Below are 15,447 nucleotides of genomic sequence, written 5' to 3'. Positions count from 1 at the left end.
TGTAACACAGGGCACGAAGGCATCTCCCTCTCCACTTTGAATCATGCAGCAATGAAATCTGCTGGGGAGGAAGAGTAGAGCCAAGGACAGAGGAAATGACACAGATTCCAGCAGGTTCCACTCCCTGATCCTCCGGAAGGAAGTTTCTTTCCTAATACCCACCTCCACAGTGGATACGAAGCCCGTCTGGAAATGGCTCATTCAACACTGAAGAGAAATAAACATTCCCCATGGCAGAATTAAGAGGCTTGGCTGTGGAACATGAGGTGCCCATCCCAAAAAGTGTACAACAGACAGCAGAAAAAGTTGGCCTGGGCCAACTTCAGACAAAGATCAAGGTTAGACTAACAAAAAAAAAGCCCAAGAGAAATCACTGTCTACAGCCTTCACCCTGCTCTGGGAAATTTCCCAACCCTGCTATTAGGTATTTTACTTCCTTTACCCGTACTGCCAATTCTGGCAGTATTCTCGTCTGAAGTGCAAACTCTCCCTCCCAACACCACTCTGCAGTGCCTGGATCATCAAATCCGCTGCCACGAGAAAGGACTAATGTGCAGCAGCAGGAGGGGGTTTGGTTACACACAAATCCCTGGCTGATCAGCACCAGCAGGAGAGGAAATGAGGAAAGAGTGACTGACAGGGAAAGGCGGTTTCTGGATGATTGTACTTGGTTTTAGAGTATGAGAAGCTTGTTGGAACTTGAAGTCTCGCCCCCCTCACCGCAGCCTCTCTGAGCACTGGGATATAGCAGAGCCCCTCACACAGGCATAAGTTATTGATGTCCTTGTAGTGCTCCCACCTCTGATCCACCACGATACTTCTACACACATTAGCACCAGATGCCTGTTACCGGAAGGAGAACATGTCGGTGTCTCTCCCATTCAAGTAACATTAGTCCCTGCCTTGTTCTTCACAGTTAAATAAAACCACCAACATGGTCTAAAAAGAAAAGGAAAAAAAAAAAAAAAAACATCAGCACCAACTTCTGGAAACTCTTACCGATAGCTTAGCCTTCACTTTCTGGGTAGTGACAAAAGGTCAAGTTGCGCTGGAAAGCAACATGTGGGTTCTACACGACATGCATGCATAGGCTAAATCGGTAACCAGGCTCTGCGAGCTCCGTGAGCTTCAGCGGAGCAGCACTGAGCATCCATGGAAGATCACGAGCCCGGACAAGGTGCAACAGCTTTTCTGGTTGGATCGCTAACGCAGGAACTGCAGCTGAGAAGGTTTTTACCAGCATTTTAAAGTGAAAAACAGAGTTTATTAAAAAAGTTAAGTGCAGGGAGGGTGCACAACTGGCAGGCAAAAAAAGCCAGCGCTAAGCCGCATGGCTGAATGTCACGTCTCAAACCCAGAGAGGCTAGGAGTGTGGTTTTAGTGTTTAACCAGTTTCAACTGCAGCCTGGCACTCTTTTACTTCCTCCACAGAGAAGTCTTCTCACTGCTAGGGGAAAGAAACCAACCTTACCACGCGAAACAAAACGGCTAGAGTAAAAATAAAGCCCCAAGGTGGTTTGGTGACCGAGGTCATATTAGGAGGCGGAGGGGTTGCAGGCTGGGGAAAGCACTCAAATACTCACGCTGCCAACCAAGAAAGAGATTACAGAAAAGGAGGCAGGGCAGAGAATTAACGCGAGCCCAGCAGTATAGAGGCTGAGAAGCCCCTTTCGCACGCCACCAGCTCCCCCGTGCTCAAAACAGTTTGTAAACCGTTTCCTAAACACAAAGGAAAAACCCAGACCTAGTCCTGACCTCCACGAATGAGTAACCAAACCCAACAGCTTCCTGCAAGCTTGCAGGGGTGAGGAAAGGAGGTTGCCTGGGAGGGACAGAGGGAACTCCAGGTTTCTCCCTCTCAAGGGAGGGAGCTTTGGGCACAAAAATTCAGGATGCAACATCTCTTGCTGCTTTTTCATGTGGGTGGTGGGTAAAGGCGAGAATTGGTATGCCTAGCATTCCCACCCTAGAGAGCTTCTCTGCTTGTTTTTGCGCCACAGGGGAGGCTCACAGCACTGCAGAGGTGCGGATCAAATACAAGGCAATACAGCAACAAGCAGCAGGCTGGAGGGGAAGCACTGCCTTCCCCTGATAGCAAGGGCAGACCATAATGCAACAGACCACAGATGGGATCACTCACGTTGAATACTAGAGAGCACCTATCCGTAGAGGAGACAAACTTCCTGACTTAACACAAGCCGCCTTCCTGTGACAAGGCGCCGATGGCAGCCTGACCCAAGGCCTTGCTGTAAGACCTTGTGTGTATCCCGCTACCGGCTTGTGCACTGAGAAAAACCGAGGGGACACTCGCTCGTGTGTCCCCAAAGGGAGGGGGACCGCTCTGGTGCAGCTCAGATGTTTAATAGGTGTGAGAAATGGCTTCAGTAGAAAAGCCTGCTGGGCACCTCCAGGCACTGCTGTGGTTTCCAGTCCCTCCACTCTCTGCACAGGCATATAGTGTTGGGTAAAAAAAAAAAACCCTGAAAGCATGCAAGAGTCAGCACAGGCTTCCAAGGCATCACGTGCAGCCTGCAGGGTTACCCTTTTGGGGAGCCATGTGCCAGCAGCGCGGGGAAGGCAGCCATGCCTGCGCTTTCACACTGCCCATCTAAACCAGAGGCATAGCCCCAGCTGCCTGGACTTATTTTCCAGATCAGAGGCTCCTAAAAAAGGGACCATTCTGAGCACTTTGCCCACCTGACACCAACGAGGTAGCAAATGAGGGAGTCCTGTACTTCAGCCAGCAGGGATTATTTGTAAAAGCCTGCACGGAAGAGAAAAGATCAATCTTTCACTGTCTTGAGAAAAACCATCCAGCCACGCTGGCAGTGCGGAGAAATGCTCCCACCAGCCTGGCAGTAGACTCAGGGGCAGACACTCCAGAAACAATGAGTTCCGCAAGCAGCTTCTTATCCATATATGAAAGAACAACCATCATTATAGCAATACATCATTTCCACTTTTGCCTGTCACTTATTTCTAGTCCAGTGTAATGGAAAAGAGTTACATGGTGAGAAAAGAGCTGAGAGTGAAGGGAGCCACTCTCAGTAAACAGGGTGCCTCTGTGGTGTATTTGCATGAGCAAAGTTGGGCCGTGCTCACAGACGCCCACCTCGCACCACAACAGCCTTTTAACAAACTAGACGCTCCGAGGGACTGCAGGGAGTGACAAAAAAGGCAACCCCAACTCTGAACAAAGGTTACTACCACTCCCATGTGTGACTGGTCCAAGCAAAGGATAAGCTGATGGTGCAAAATGGCCAAGAAACCCCCACCAAAACTGCCACCAAACTAACATGAGGTTTTATCCCACTGCTCCCTAGAAGCACCCCTCTCCAGATGCAGAGCCCAAAAGACAGCTCCCCCAGACAAAAAATTGCACCGACTGAAACCAGCCAGGAGAAGGAGCCAGCCCAGTCACCTAAGCAAGAGGAACAAGCACGCAGAGCAGAAACAACAAACACCGCCAAGCAAAAACAGATGTGAAACATGCAGGAGCTGACTAGGACAGTGACCCTTTTCACTAAGGACATGTAGTTTCTGTCGAGGCAGTGACTTGAACAGCCCCGAGGACTCTCCAGTGCACAGGCGTTCCCAAAAGTGCCTTCTCCAGCCTTGGACTGTGACTGGGCTGCAGAAGTGTAAGTGGATGCAGCATCACGGTGCACAGGTGAAGCAGGCAAAGTTAAATAAAACTATGCAGGCAAGAAGAACTGAGAAAGACAGAAGGTGAGAATCCTTAGAAATGTCTCATCTCGGAAAGAAACAAATCAGAGCAAGTTGTGACGATAGCCCCAACCAGGCATTGCTGGATAAGTTACCAGTTAGCTGAATCCTGACCTATAGGGAAAAAAGTGGGACAGCTCTCGCAGCCTCTGCTGCTTTGGGAAGACAGTGCCCTCATCCAGCTGCAGAGGACCATTTCCTCACGTGCATGGCACTCATCTGATTTTCTAGGACCTGGGAGATGGAAGGAGACGAAGGGGTCCAAAAGAGACTAACACTACTCATCTGAAAGAAAATACAAACAAGCACCCAAAGATAGCACCGCTTACAGCTCCGACATTGCTGCTCTGTCCCCTGGTACCTGCACCCATCACCAGCACAGAGTGACACCTGATCGTATAACAAGCTTCCAAAGAAGAGCCCAGTAGGCAATAAAGAAGAAACACAAAAGTAAGAAACCCTCTATATTCAGCCTGTTGAGAGAACTTTGTCCTCTTTTTTTCTGGTAGACCTCCTGGTGCTATTTACTGCTCGCTTGTGGAAACCCTGATGCACTGTCCATACTCCCTGCTGCTGAGAAGAAAGCCTGTGTAAAGAAATGGAGGTTAAAACCTGCTCTGAACTCCAGAGCTCGTGATTCCACCACAATTTCTCTGCTATTACAAAGGGCCTGTTGCTCCACGGGTACCTAGCACCAGGCAAATGCAACACCTCTGTCCCTAACCAGCAGGCTGAGGGGAAACGGGAAGGTTCTTGCAGCCAATGCACAGGGCTGAGACAGCAGATCTTGACTCTGGCCTTAACTTTCCTAAGAGCTTTTTGGGTGGCCCTACCAAACTTTTGATGGCTCTACAAGACTGACCTCTCAACAAAGAGGCTAGGAGACTTAATTCTTTAATGATTCTAAAGTATTCAGACATCTGGAGAGAAGTATTATTCAATTACTGTTGTGCCAAGGGAAAACCTCTTTTCCCTTAGCTGCAGCTCTGGAGTAATCTTTATTAGTGCACGCATGCTGCGCGATAACACGAGGAAGTATCTATGCAGAGCACAGGCAGCAGGCAATAGCAACTGTGGGAACCTTAACTCAGCATTTCCTGACAGGGGTGATTAAAATCTCAAACTCAGTGTAATATTAACACTTTCTCAAGAGACTGACAGCACATTTGCCCTGTTTGCTTTACCAATTCACAGTCTGCGTGTTAAGTGGCATACGGTACTATCAGATTTAAGATCAATACAGACCCACACCAAATGAAACCAGTGGCAGAGAAGAAATGGCAGAGACTCAGCTCTTCAGCTCACTTTGCCCTATCCAGCTGTTTTTTAAAAAAAAAAAAAGCAATACAGCTGCTCATTGGTTCAGCCTCCTTTTTTGCATTTCTTATTAGAATCCCACACGAAGTGACCTGATATTGTCAGGTAAGCAGGGCACTGGCACTCTCCTGCCACTGCACACCTAGAAACATGCAACATATAAGAGACCACAGAGAACAGCCATTCACAGAATGAAACCCCAAAAGGCTGCGGGCATAACGGACAGAACCCTGAGCACAAAACAGCCAGGCTGCAACCCAAACACTTCTTCAGCTCGCTTTGAAACTGTCCCATACCCTCTGTGCCAGCAGTGCCAAATCCAGTTATTGAGGAAGGGGCCAATCGGAGATGCATGCCCCTCGGTGTGGGCAGATGGTACGTTCTTCCAGTTCTGCATCTTCCTAGAAAATACAATGCGGCAAGCTGTGAAAGAAGCAGCTATGCCAAGCCTCTACCTAGACACACAGTGCCAAGGCAAATTGCCAGCACTGCACGCCACCTCTTCTTGTCACAGCAATGGCTGCAGTGTGAGCTGGCCTTTTGCAGACTTGCCGTCATGCTTTACCAACTCCATCCAGTTGGCTCCTAACCCTGAAATAAAGTAATGATGTTTGTGTCTCTGTATAGGGCTGCAGAAGGAAAAATAAAGTCAGCACTAAGAAGAGACGCGCAAGCATGTGCTGAGCAGACTCTCTGCTCGCTGACAGGGACAGCGTGCGCATCAGCAGGTCCTGGGAGAGTAATCGTTCAGCGTCTTCCTGCCAAGCATGCCACATCACAGGACTGGCACCTAACCGCCTGCACAATGAAGAAAGCGACAGCTGAGGACAGAAAACATCCCAAATCAATTTCTCGTCACCTGTGAAACAGCCAGCATCTCCACAGTAAAAACACCAGTCACCTTCGGCTTGGGCTGGGTTTGAAGCAACAGCCCCCATTTGAAAGGTAGAAGGAGCCTCTCTCCCACGCTTCTGCCCAGCACATGTCCAGAGCTGTTAGGGTCTATACTTGCAGTGTTATATCTGCTTCTGGAAGCTGAACGCTTTCCTATTCTACCCTGTAAAATTCCCAGAAACAGCTGCCATAAAGACTGATGCCCGAGGAGCTACCTGCAGAGCACAGCTGTCAGTACAAACGAAAGAACACGGCTTGCCTCAGCCTTTTCAAGGGCTAAAGCTGGCAAGGAAGGGACCAAGGAGGCGATGACACAGTTTAGACTCATTTCCCCAAAATGACACGTAAGCACTGGCACACATCCCCTGGGAGAGGAGCTGTTCCCTTCCGCCCGGCTGGGAGATGTGGGGCAGAGGTGCTGCCAGGATGAGGGCTGCTGCCTGCCCCTGGCGCAGGCAGGGCCCTTCCGAGGCCAAACAGTGCCACACAGTGGCAACACACGGACTGCTCCGCTCCTTTCCAGAGAAGGAGCAAACCAGCCAGAGATGCAGTGAGGAAGAAGGTAAGAGGCTGTATCTTCAAGGAGCAAAGAGTCCGGAGCTTCCCGAAGAGCTGCTGTCTTTATCCAGCCCACAGCTTCACAGCACGGTATCTTTGGCAGCGACACAGATTTAAGGTTTCCTTTTCACCTGGTTATTTTTAATCCAGATCAGTTTGGTAACATGGCCATGGCACAGCCCCATAAGCAGTTGTGCCAACACAAGTGGAGTGCTGCACCGTGGCAGGCGCGGGCAGCCCAAGTACAAATATCTGGGCTGCCAAAACCAGCAGTGCCCGAACCTGAGTGCCCTCAGCTCCCCCTGCCCTTTTGCCATTGTATTTCTGATCACGCAGCCTCTCATTATTAGTGGGGAAAGCTTTCCACGAGCCAACATTTCAAACAGATGAAGAAATCAAGACTAATGGTAGCAATCAGACACACAATCTGCACAGGCATTGCCAGCAACCTGTACTTCAGAGAGCACAGCCCCCCACTGAACAGACCAAGGGCAAGCTCTAGCAAACACTGCTGCACTATAAACAAGACACCACTGCCCCCCACTTTGCTAGCGGTTACACTACCTCACGTGGGAGCGCTGCAAAAGAGAAACTCCCAGTGCCTCAAAAACACTCACAGCATCTTATGTCAAAGCATCTTCATCAATGATTTATGGAGAGGCTAAAGCTTGGCATGTTGCTTTCAATGATGCTGAGGAAGCAAAGGTCTCCAGAAGAGAAGCTGAGGAGAGGGAAAACAACCAAGGGCAGTAATGTCTTAAAAATGCTGCAGCTATGTGCCAGAGCTTATCTTTCAAAGCTCCAAGACTTCACCCCAGTTCCACCCAACTGAAGTCACAAACTAGTTATAAAAGTGCAATCATATCTGAGAAGCTCTGGGCCCCACAGTATGCGGAGAAGGTCTTCCCAGTTCTGCTAAACTCACATCCTTAACAGCCATTTTAGGACAGGCAGCCCAGAGCTCCCTGGCAAGTTCTCCTGCAAGACGCATGTGCCAAAGCAGTGCAAGGATTCCTGGAGGATGAGCTCCCAACCACCACTGCCTTCGCCTGCATTCCTGTGCCTGACAAACAGAGTTCACTCGGGCTCCTCTTGCAAGGTACAGAGCTCAAACGAGCTCATGAGAGATACCGTTAGTCAATTATTTTTTTATCCTTGCAAAAGAGAGGCACCAGTCCGGCCTCTCAGCAGAACAAGTGATGCAAATATGACACCTACACTGGAAACTAAAACCACGGTTTTCACATTCCCAGCGCAAACCTCCTATCATCTGGCACTGGGTCAAGTGACCCACTTCCAGAACAAGCCTCAGAACTCACAGGGTCACTGTTAACCCTGGTCTTCAGCATCTGACCTCATTTCCCACCGGCAACCTCACCCAAGTTAGAGCCCTCAGCAGAGGCATTTTACAGCATCTTCTATCTTTGTGCCTCTCCTATTCCGTATCAGCCACACCAGCACATGCTGCCAAGAAATGGATGGTAACAACATGCCTTAAACATGAGAGGCACAAGGTCACCAGCTCCTCAGCCTGACCCAGGCACAGCTCCCATAGGGGAAGCCAAAACACTGGAAAATTTAGCAACAGGAAAGCAAAACAGATCCAGTGTCATTCCACTGCATTCCAAACACATGACACCAAAGCCAACTGCCGCCTCCTGCAGTACTCACGTCGCTGGGGCTGAGATTCCCAAGACCGTTGTCCTGCTCAGAATCCCTGCCGGACTCATGTCCCTGGGAGGAGCGGGGGTGGGAAGGATGGATCCAGATCTCCAGCCGCGTGGCATCATCTCCAACTTGTCGCAATGTGGACTTCTTGCCCTTTCCCCGGCGGCTGGGGCTCAGATCCAGCACCTGATGTTTCCTCTGCTCCATCTGCTCAGCCTGGGCAGACAGGACAGATTCAGATCACCCAGGGATCAAAGTTCAGGAAAAGTATGTAATTTCACTCACACGGAGAAATTAGCTCTTCCCCCTGCTTCAGAACCACAGTAACTCATTGACAGGTCCAGAATTTGGTTTCTGACACTATAGGACAGTGCAGTGAGAGGTTTTCAACTCCAGCTACCCCGAGACAAGAAAAGTATGTCCAGTCCTAGCAGTGTGTGACAGTCAACGTGCTGTATCTTTGACTTGGGGCACAAAGGGACTGCAGCCTCTCTTGTCCACCCCTGTGGGGCACCTCTGGGAGAAGGCAACGATCATGCTACATGCCAAGGCCATGCTGCAAACCACAGCAACCTACAGCCCTCGCTGAGCTTGGCTGGTTTACAGTTTGTGACCCAGAAACAAGAGATTCAGCTGCCCAAACAACCCCAAAAGGAGCCTGCGGAGAGGCAGAAAGGACACCGTAATTCTGAAGACCGCGTCTCTGATCTGACTCCCAACATGAAATTTCTTAGAAGTAGAAAAGTGGTGACTCCAAGTCCAAAAGCCACCATCACCCTCCTCTCTGGATCACAGCTCTCCAGTACAGCAGAGCCAGCACGGGCAGCTGCACCATCCCGCAGCCCAGCTCCAAGACTCACCTTGCGTTTTGTCTCTTCAAACAGACTCATGAGGCTCTCCTTGGCTGTGAGGATGGGGTTGCTAGCAGCCAGGCTGCGCATGTAATAGTAGACAGCATCCAGCTTTCTCCTCTGCAAAAACACAACCAGACTCAGAACTGCCACTCATTCTGGGGCATTCAGAGGCAAGCTCCCACATATTTCGCCTTTCCTGTCCCTCAATACACATGCCCTCTCCCTTTATACTGCCCGGGACAGACAGACATGCCGACAAACAGTATGAAAAGCAGGACCTTGAACTCTCCATCCACATTCACAGCTACCTACAACCACCAGCACAAAGCACAAGCCCTTTGCCAGGGTTAGGGAGTGCAGGTGACGCGGCGGCCTGCAGGCTCACTTGTTTTAGCCCCAAGCCTGCTACAGAAACCATCAACCCAGAGGCTCACACAAAACAGTCTCTCAGCAGACATCATGGTAAAAGACAACAGTATAAATGCTGAATTCCTGACAGTTCAGGAAATAACCCTTTTCAACACTACCATGAATATGGAAATGACTCCACATGAGTTTCACAAAGAGCAGAGGTCCAAGAAGACTGGAGGGTTTGCCAGATTCCTGTCAGTGGTGGGGCAGGATGCCCCCCTCATCTCAGCCTGCCCGCTGGGCTAATCCCCTCACGCTCGAGCAACTTCTCAGCATCTTTTCTCCCACAGGCTGGCCACAGGGAATACCGTGAGAAGGCCCCCCCCAAGTCTTTACGCTACCAAGACATACAGCCGTTCAGGGTTTCGCCCACATGCTGCTGGCCTTACAAACCACCACAGAGGGCGGGACACGTTGCTGCTCCAAGCCCCACACAGGGAGTCAGAAAGGTCATTCCCAGCCTTGAAGGAAACGAGCTTCTGAACCCTGCAGTTCTGAACTGCTCTGCTTTAAACCAGCATCTTTCAGTGTTGCGAACGGCAGATCCCTACCAGCTCCTATGTCCCAGCCCGATGCTTCCATTATCTGCTGTCCCATCTTCCTTGAAGTAAGTTTTCCTGCATGGCTGGAGTAGCCAGCAAAAGTGAAACTAAGAAAGTCACGTGCAGATGTCTCTTAGACCAGTGCCCACAGGTTCAACGAAGACATAGCAAACAGAAACAGCATCCTCATGACAGCATGGCCTCCAGCACAAAAATCTCATGCAAAACTTTTAACACAACCCACTTTTAAAACATTTGCACTCTCAACAGCCCACAGAACAGTCCCCCAAATGCTGATAGCCTGAAGGAGCAGCATGTATATAACAAAGCTGCCTGAAGCCGCAGCAGCTGGAATCCACACAGCACATCCTGCCATCAGCCTTTTTTTTTTTTAAAAAAAAAACGTCTGGAAGCACTGCCCTAAACAATGCCTTTCTCCACCAGATGGAATCTCACAGCCATCCCAGAGGCTCTCCCTATGCTTGCTACATCTTTGCACGATGAGCATCTTACCGTGTAGATGGCCAGGAGCGCCAGCTGGTTGTACGGGCGGCCGTTTTTGGGAGCAATTTGCTGAGCCTTCAGGTACCAGCTGAGGAAGGGAAGAACCAGAGAGAAAGAGTTACTGAAGGACATCAGGTTGCCTTCCTTGCTGTGAAGGGCACAGAATTCCCCTCGCAGTGTTGGCAGTCCTGCAGGGAACAGGCCCTTTGCACAAGTGCCCTCTGCCTGCATGAGCCCGCACCCGGCCTGGAGGGTGCACAGGACAAGAGAGAGGAGCAGGTACAGCTGCAGAAGGAAATGTTCTTGGCTCAGCCTGGAGACAAGCATTTAGCCAGACCCAGCAAGCGCTGTCCCCCGTGCAGCCTCAGGCACAGACAACAGGCTATTCAGGGAACATTTCTCTCTCGATCCCCTTTTTAGCTCCATGGCAGCTGGGACCAAACCCTCCATGTTCCTTAGCTTGTTCCCCATATTTTCAAGATATTTAATCATCCCAAAAGAACAGGCATCCATTCAGTGGCAGTCCATTCATCCCTCCATTCTCCTCTCTATTTTCCTCAATTGTATTATCCACTCTCCAGTTTATATCATGCCACACGAACCCATCAACACTGTTCAGACACATCATGAACCCACTATGTTCCTTCCAGCTCCCTGAGATATCAGCATACTCCATGATGTCCACAGGCCCCAAAATGGGAAGCTTTCCCTGCCCTGTTCTCCAAACCTCCACAGATTTCAGGGCTCCATCCCCCATGCTGGGCTCACTTGCCCCGCCACCAGTCTTTGCTCCAGAAAAAAAGATCAGAAAAAGAACTGTATTCCAGGCAAAAAAAAGAGTGACAGGAAGCAACAAGTGCCAGTAACTCCTGATGCTGTCAGAACATATGGACATGTATGGTGTCCTGGTTTCGGCTGGGATAGAGTTAATTTTCTTCCTAGTAGCTGGTATAGTGCTGTGTTTTGGATTTAGTGCGAGAACAATGTTGATAACACACCAATTTTTTTAGTTGTTGCTAAGTAATGTACATACTAAGCAGTCTGCCAGCCTCAACAGCACAAACCCTCCCTGTCACAGGATCAGCACAGGACAACTTCCACACTAGATGGCTGAAGGAAGACTGGATCTGCTGGCTTGCTTTCTGGGATAGCAAAACAGCCTAGGCTACATCTTTCAGCTTCACAGGACTGAAATACAATAAGAATCATAGAATCATTAAGGTTGGAAAAGACCTCTAAGATCATTGAGTCCAACCATCAACCCAACACCACCATGCCCACTAAACCATGTCCCTAAGTGCCACATCTACACGTCTTTTAAATACTTCCAGGGATGGTGACTCAACCACTTCCCTGGGCAGCCTATTAACATGTAACATACCATCTGAATTATCTGCATTTATAGCCACTGCTGACATTTTCAGGGCACTGCCTACCTCACAGGTACCCCAGGCAGCTAAGATCTCTCTCAGCCCATGGAGGCATGAAAAGACTTCTTTGGCTAGAAGCAAGCTTAAGCATGAAATGAGATACATCCCTTGTAGACAGAGGAAGAGCTGTGCTCAGCACTACAGAGAAAAACACAATACCTGCGTGCCTTTCCGTAGTTTGCGGTGTCATTTGCTTGTTCTCTGTATCGGCAAATGTCCCCTTGACAAATCATACACCTCTGAGCACTGATCAGCGCGTACTTCACCTGGAAAGAAGCATTCAGCACATCAAGTGGGACCTGCGCGGCCCTGGCTCACCTGCAGAGCACACAGGGACTGTAGAGAGCTAAGAGGAGGTCACTGACATGCTGAAGGTCTCACAAAAGGGCAGCAGAATGAAATGACAAGGATCCATGGCACTGGTTCAGCATTTGTAGGGGCGAGCCAATCCCCTAAACACCTCCCTTCTTACAGCAACATCCCATCTCTCTCCAGAAGAGAGTTGTTCAGTCCATGACCAACTTGAGAAGGACAGCTGTTAGACAAACACATCTCTCTGGGAATGGAGCTGGATTGAAATATCCTTTCCCAGCTGTCCCTCACACCTGCACTCACAGCTCAGGGCAATATGCTGTCAAGTGTCCGGAAGGCAGCGCAACTGTTAGCTTTCCTTGTTCATTGTTCTGGATTCCGTGGACAGAAATGAGACGTTCGACATGTAAGGCAAAGCCAGGCTACCTTTGGACACTTCTTTCCCTTTACTAGCCCTGGTCACAGAGCTGGTACAAAAAAAGTTCTTCTTTGCAAAGGAAGCAAAGAAATGTTAATGCACCAGAGTTGGTTCAACAAGTTCTCTAACAGCTGAGAAAGATTCCCTGCAAATGTACTGACATCTGTTCAGAGTACAGCTGTCTACCTCTTGGCAAGGGCAGCACATTGAGTTCAGCATGTTGCATACAATTAACAGGATGAGAAGTGCCCAGGAGGAAGACAACCTACCATTTTTCGCAGAGGCTTACTGCGGATGGCCATCCCGTCCATGTAATCCTCCAGCTTGAACTGGTATGACACCTGCAGCTTCTGGAGTAGGCCATCAAAAAAAGAAGTGCCCTGCAAAATACACGCATACTTGGATGTTACAATCTTTCTGATAACAAGCACAAAATCACCACACCATCCCTGCCATGTGCAAGAAAGAACGTTTCTCCCTGACGTTTGGGCTGTTTCTCTTCAGAAAACAACAAAGAGGTCAGGGGATCTCCAGCCTCAGAGGTTTTCAAGACTGAGCTAGACAAAATCAAGACTGACCTGATCCAGTGTTTGAGAAGTCCTGCTTTGAGCAGGAGGTTGGAGTGAAGCCTTCCAGCAGTCCCTTCCCACAAACCTAATTCTGTAAAACACATCCTCTCAGATGTGTCAGCCTACCTTCTACAAAGAGTAAACAGAGACGCGCAGTTTAACGGAATGACTTTCAAGTAAATTTGATAAAGATGGCACAAACACCTCCAGGAATGCTTCTGTTTAGTTCCACTTCAGGATGTTCATTTCATTTTACCTTAAATCAATTTCTAATTAACATAAACCACATCAAAACAAGCCTGATTTAAATTATAACAAATGTCCACCTGGACCTACACCTGCTACACTAAACCATAATCTATCTGAGCAGTCTCCTTGCACAAGCATGGCCTAAGGCACAAAGATATGAGTAGGATCAAGCGACTAGTTGTCCAGCTACACCATCCCATTCTAAATACTAGCCAATCCCACTCAAAAGTTTAGTGGAGTTTGGGGACGTTTCTCTCTTCTTACCTCGTCTAGAAGCTGGAGCAGTTTGTTCCGAATTTCTTGGGCATTTTCCCCCTGAGGGTCCTTGAGAAGCTGCCGGAATTTCTCAATCACCTGGTAAAAGGCGTTCTTCCACAGTAGCTGGTCCACATTCTGGGTATCGGAGAACTCTATATCCATCAGGATGCACCGTTCATACAGCTGCAGCATCTCCACCCTACAGCGAAACACAATCAGCAGTCAACACAAAAGCAACTGCCCAGCCCGGGCCTGAGCTGAGCCACCTGCTGCTTTTCACCCAGCAAGCACGAGATGCCAGCGGTTCGGCCGGCTCACACGCTATGGCAAATCGATGCTTCCACATGTGTCCCAGAGGGAGATGGGAGCTGTTGCAATCAAACACCTTTCCTGCTCCAGGAGGGCAAATCTGAAAGGACCATCTCCCTTTCACATATGCATCAGATCGGATCAGGGCCTGCCAAAGAGCAAGGAGCTCTGCTACAGCTCTGCCACGGGGGACAGCAAGGCACAAGCGTCTCCTGATACTAAAACAGAGAAAGCATGCACTGCCAGGCTCCGCTCCTTTTGAGCACAAAGTCTGGCGACTAAGGGCCAGGAACAAACACACAAAGAACCAGAGGGGCAGGAGAAGTCTTGCTATCGAAACAATCCCCACCTCCCTTCCATCCAACCAAAATTCACAGCAGAAACAGAGATCCTGCTTTCTCAAAAATGAACAAGAGCTGGGAACATCACACCTGAAGGAAATAAACCCTCAGAGTTCCAGAAATCACATTCCCCTCACCAGCTTCCTACAGCCTTGCCTGGAAGCTGGAACAGAATTCCTCCCCTGAATTTAATAAAGTAGTTGCAGGCTAGAAACAGTTCCACAATATGTGGGGGAAGTTTACGGTAAAGGGGATCCTCAGCTGTTACTGCCTTGGCAGCCTTATCCCTTGTAATGCTTTAAGCCCTACAAAAAACAGTACAACAGCGTAGATGGTAAAGACTGGAGCGAAGCCAGATGGCAATGCCTGGAAAAGCCTGACACAATAAGAGAAGGATGCTGGTGGGTCCCTGTGCAAAGCGCAGAGCATGGTTCTGCTGCCCTACCCCACGCAGCCCCCAAACCTGCACACACACGCTTGGACAGCAGAAACACCGACCAAGAGAATCAGACATTTCTGCAGATGGACATCTGATAAGCAGCACTTGCATCCAAGAGCCCCAACACAGCTCCGCAGACAGGCTGGCAGCACGCGCTCAGACGCAGGCAGGAGACAGATCGAGGCGGATGGACGCTGCTGGCAGGGATGGGGCCAACCGTGCCCGCGCTCCCAGGGCAGGGTGGGCTTCACACGAGCCACAACAGCACCGCACAGTCTTTCCTCCCTCTCCAGACAACAACTCTGGGTGACCTTGACACCTTGAGGAAGACTGAAACCTCCAGTGCTGCTTCAAATGCAGACATATCTCACCCTGTGGTCTATAGTGCAAGTCCCCAAAACACAGAACAAGCCCTGAAATGAGCTCACCTGCTAGATTTGCTGCCAGTCAGCTCTGAAAGTAAGTCTCCAGAGAAGCCCCGGAGACACAGGGGTCACAAGTAAGTGTGAAAGATGCCAAGTAGAAACTTGCTACAGCCATGTTAACTACCCTCCAGAGCACCAGTGCCACTTCCCTCTCACTAGCTGGCGTCACCAGCCTACTCCCATCGGACCGCTGTATGTCACAGGGTTGAGTGGTGTCAGGAGC

General features: G+C 49.6%; 1 protein-coding gene across 6 annotated transcripts in view; it reads right to left on the bottom strand.

The window, feature by feature from the left end:
- SMG6 (SMG6 nonsense mediated mRNA decay factor) overlaps positions 1-15,447 on the bottom strand; it is a 118,674-nt gene that overhangs the window by 96,759 nt on the left and 6,468 nt on the right. For all 6 annotated transcript variants that reach the window (XM_075168713.1, XM_075168711.1, XM_075168712.1 and 3 more), the window contains exons 3-8: positions 13,717-13,909; positions 12,904-13,014; positions 12,064-12,170; positions 10,484-10,562; positions 9,024-9,134; positions 8,167-8,379 (exon numbers count right to left, since the gene is read on the bottom strand). In XM_075168713.1, the coding sequence (XP_075024814.1) occupies positions 8,167-8,379; positions 9,024-9,134; positions 10,484-10,562; positions 12,064-12,170; positions 12,904-13,014; positions 13,717-13,909 (814 nt within the window). The remainder of the gene's footprint in view (positions 1-8,166; positions 8,380-9,023; positions 9,135-10,483; positions 10,563-12,063; positions 12,171-12,903; positions 13,015-13,716; positions 13,910-15,447) is intronic.

The sequence above is a fragment of the Calonectris borealis genome, chromosome 19 (genome assembly GCF_964195595.1).
Source record: "Calonectris borealis chromosome 19, bCalBor7.hap1.2, whole genome shotgun sequence".
NCBI classification, from domain to species: domain Eukaryota; kingdom Metazoa; phylum Chordata; class Aves; order Procellariiformes; family Procellariidae; genus Calonectris; species Calonectris borealis.
Note: the sequence above shows the minus strand (reverse complement) of the source record. Positions and strands in the feature narration are given on the sequence as shown.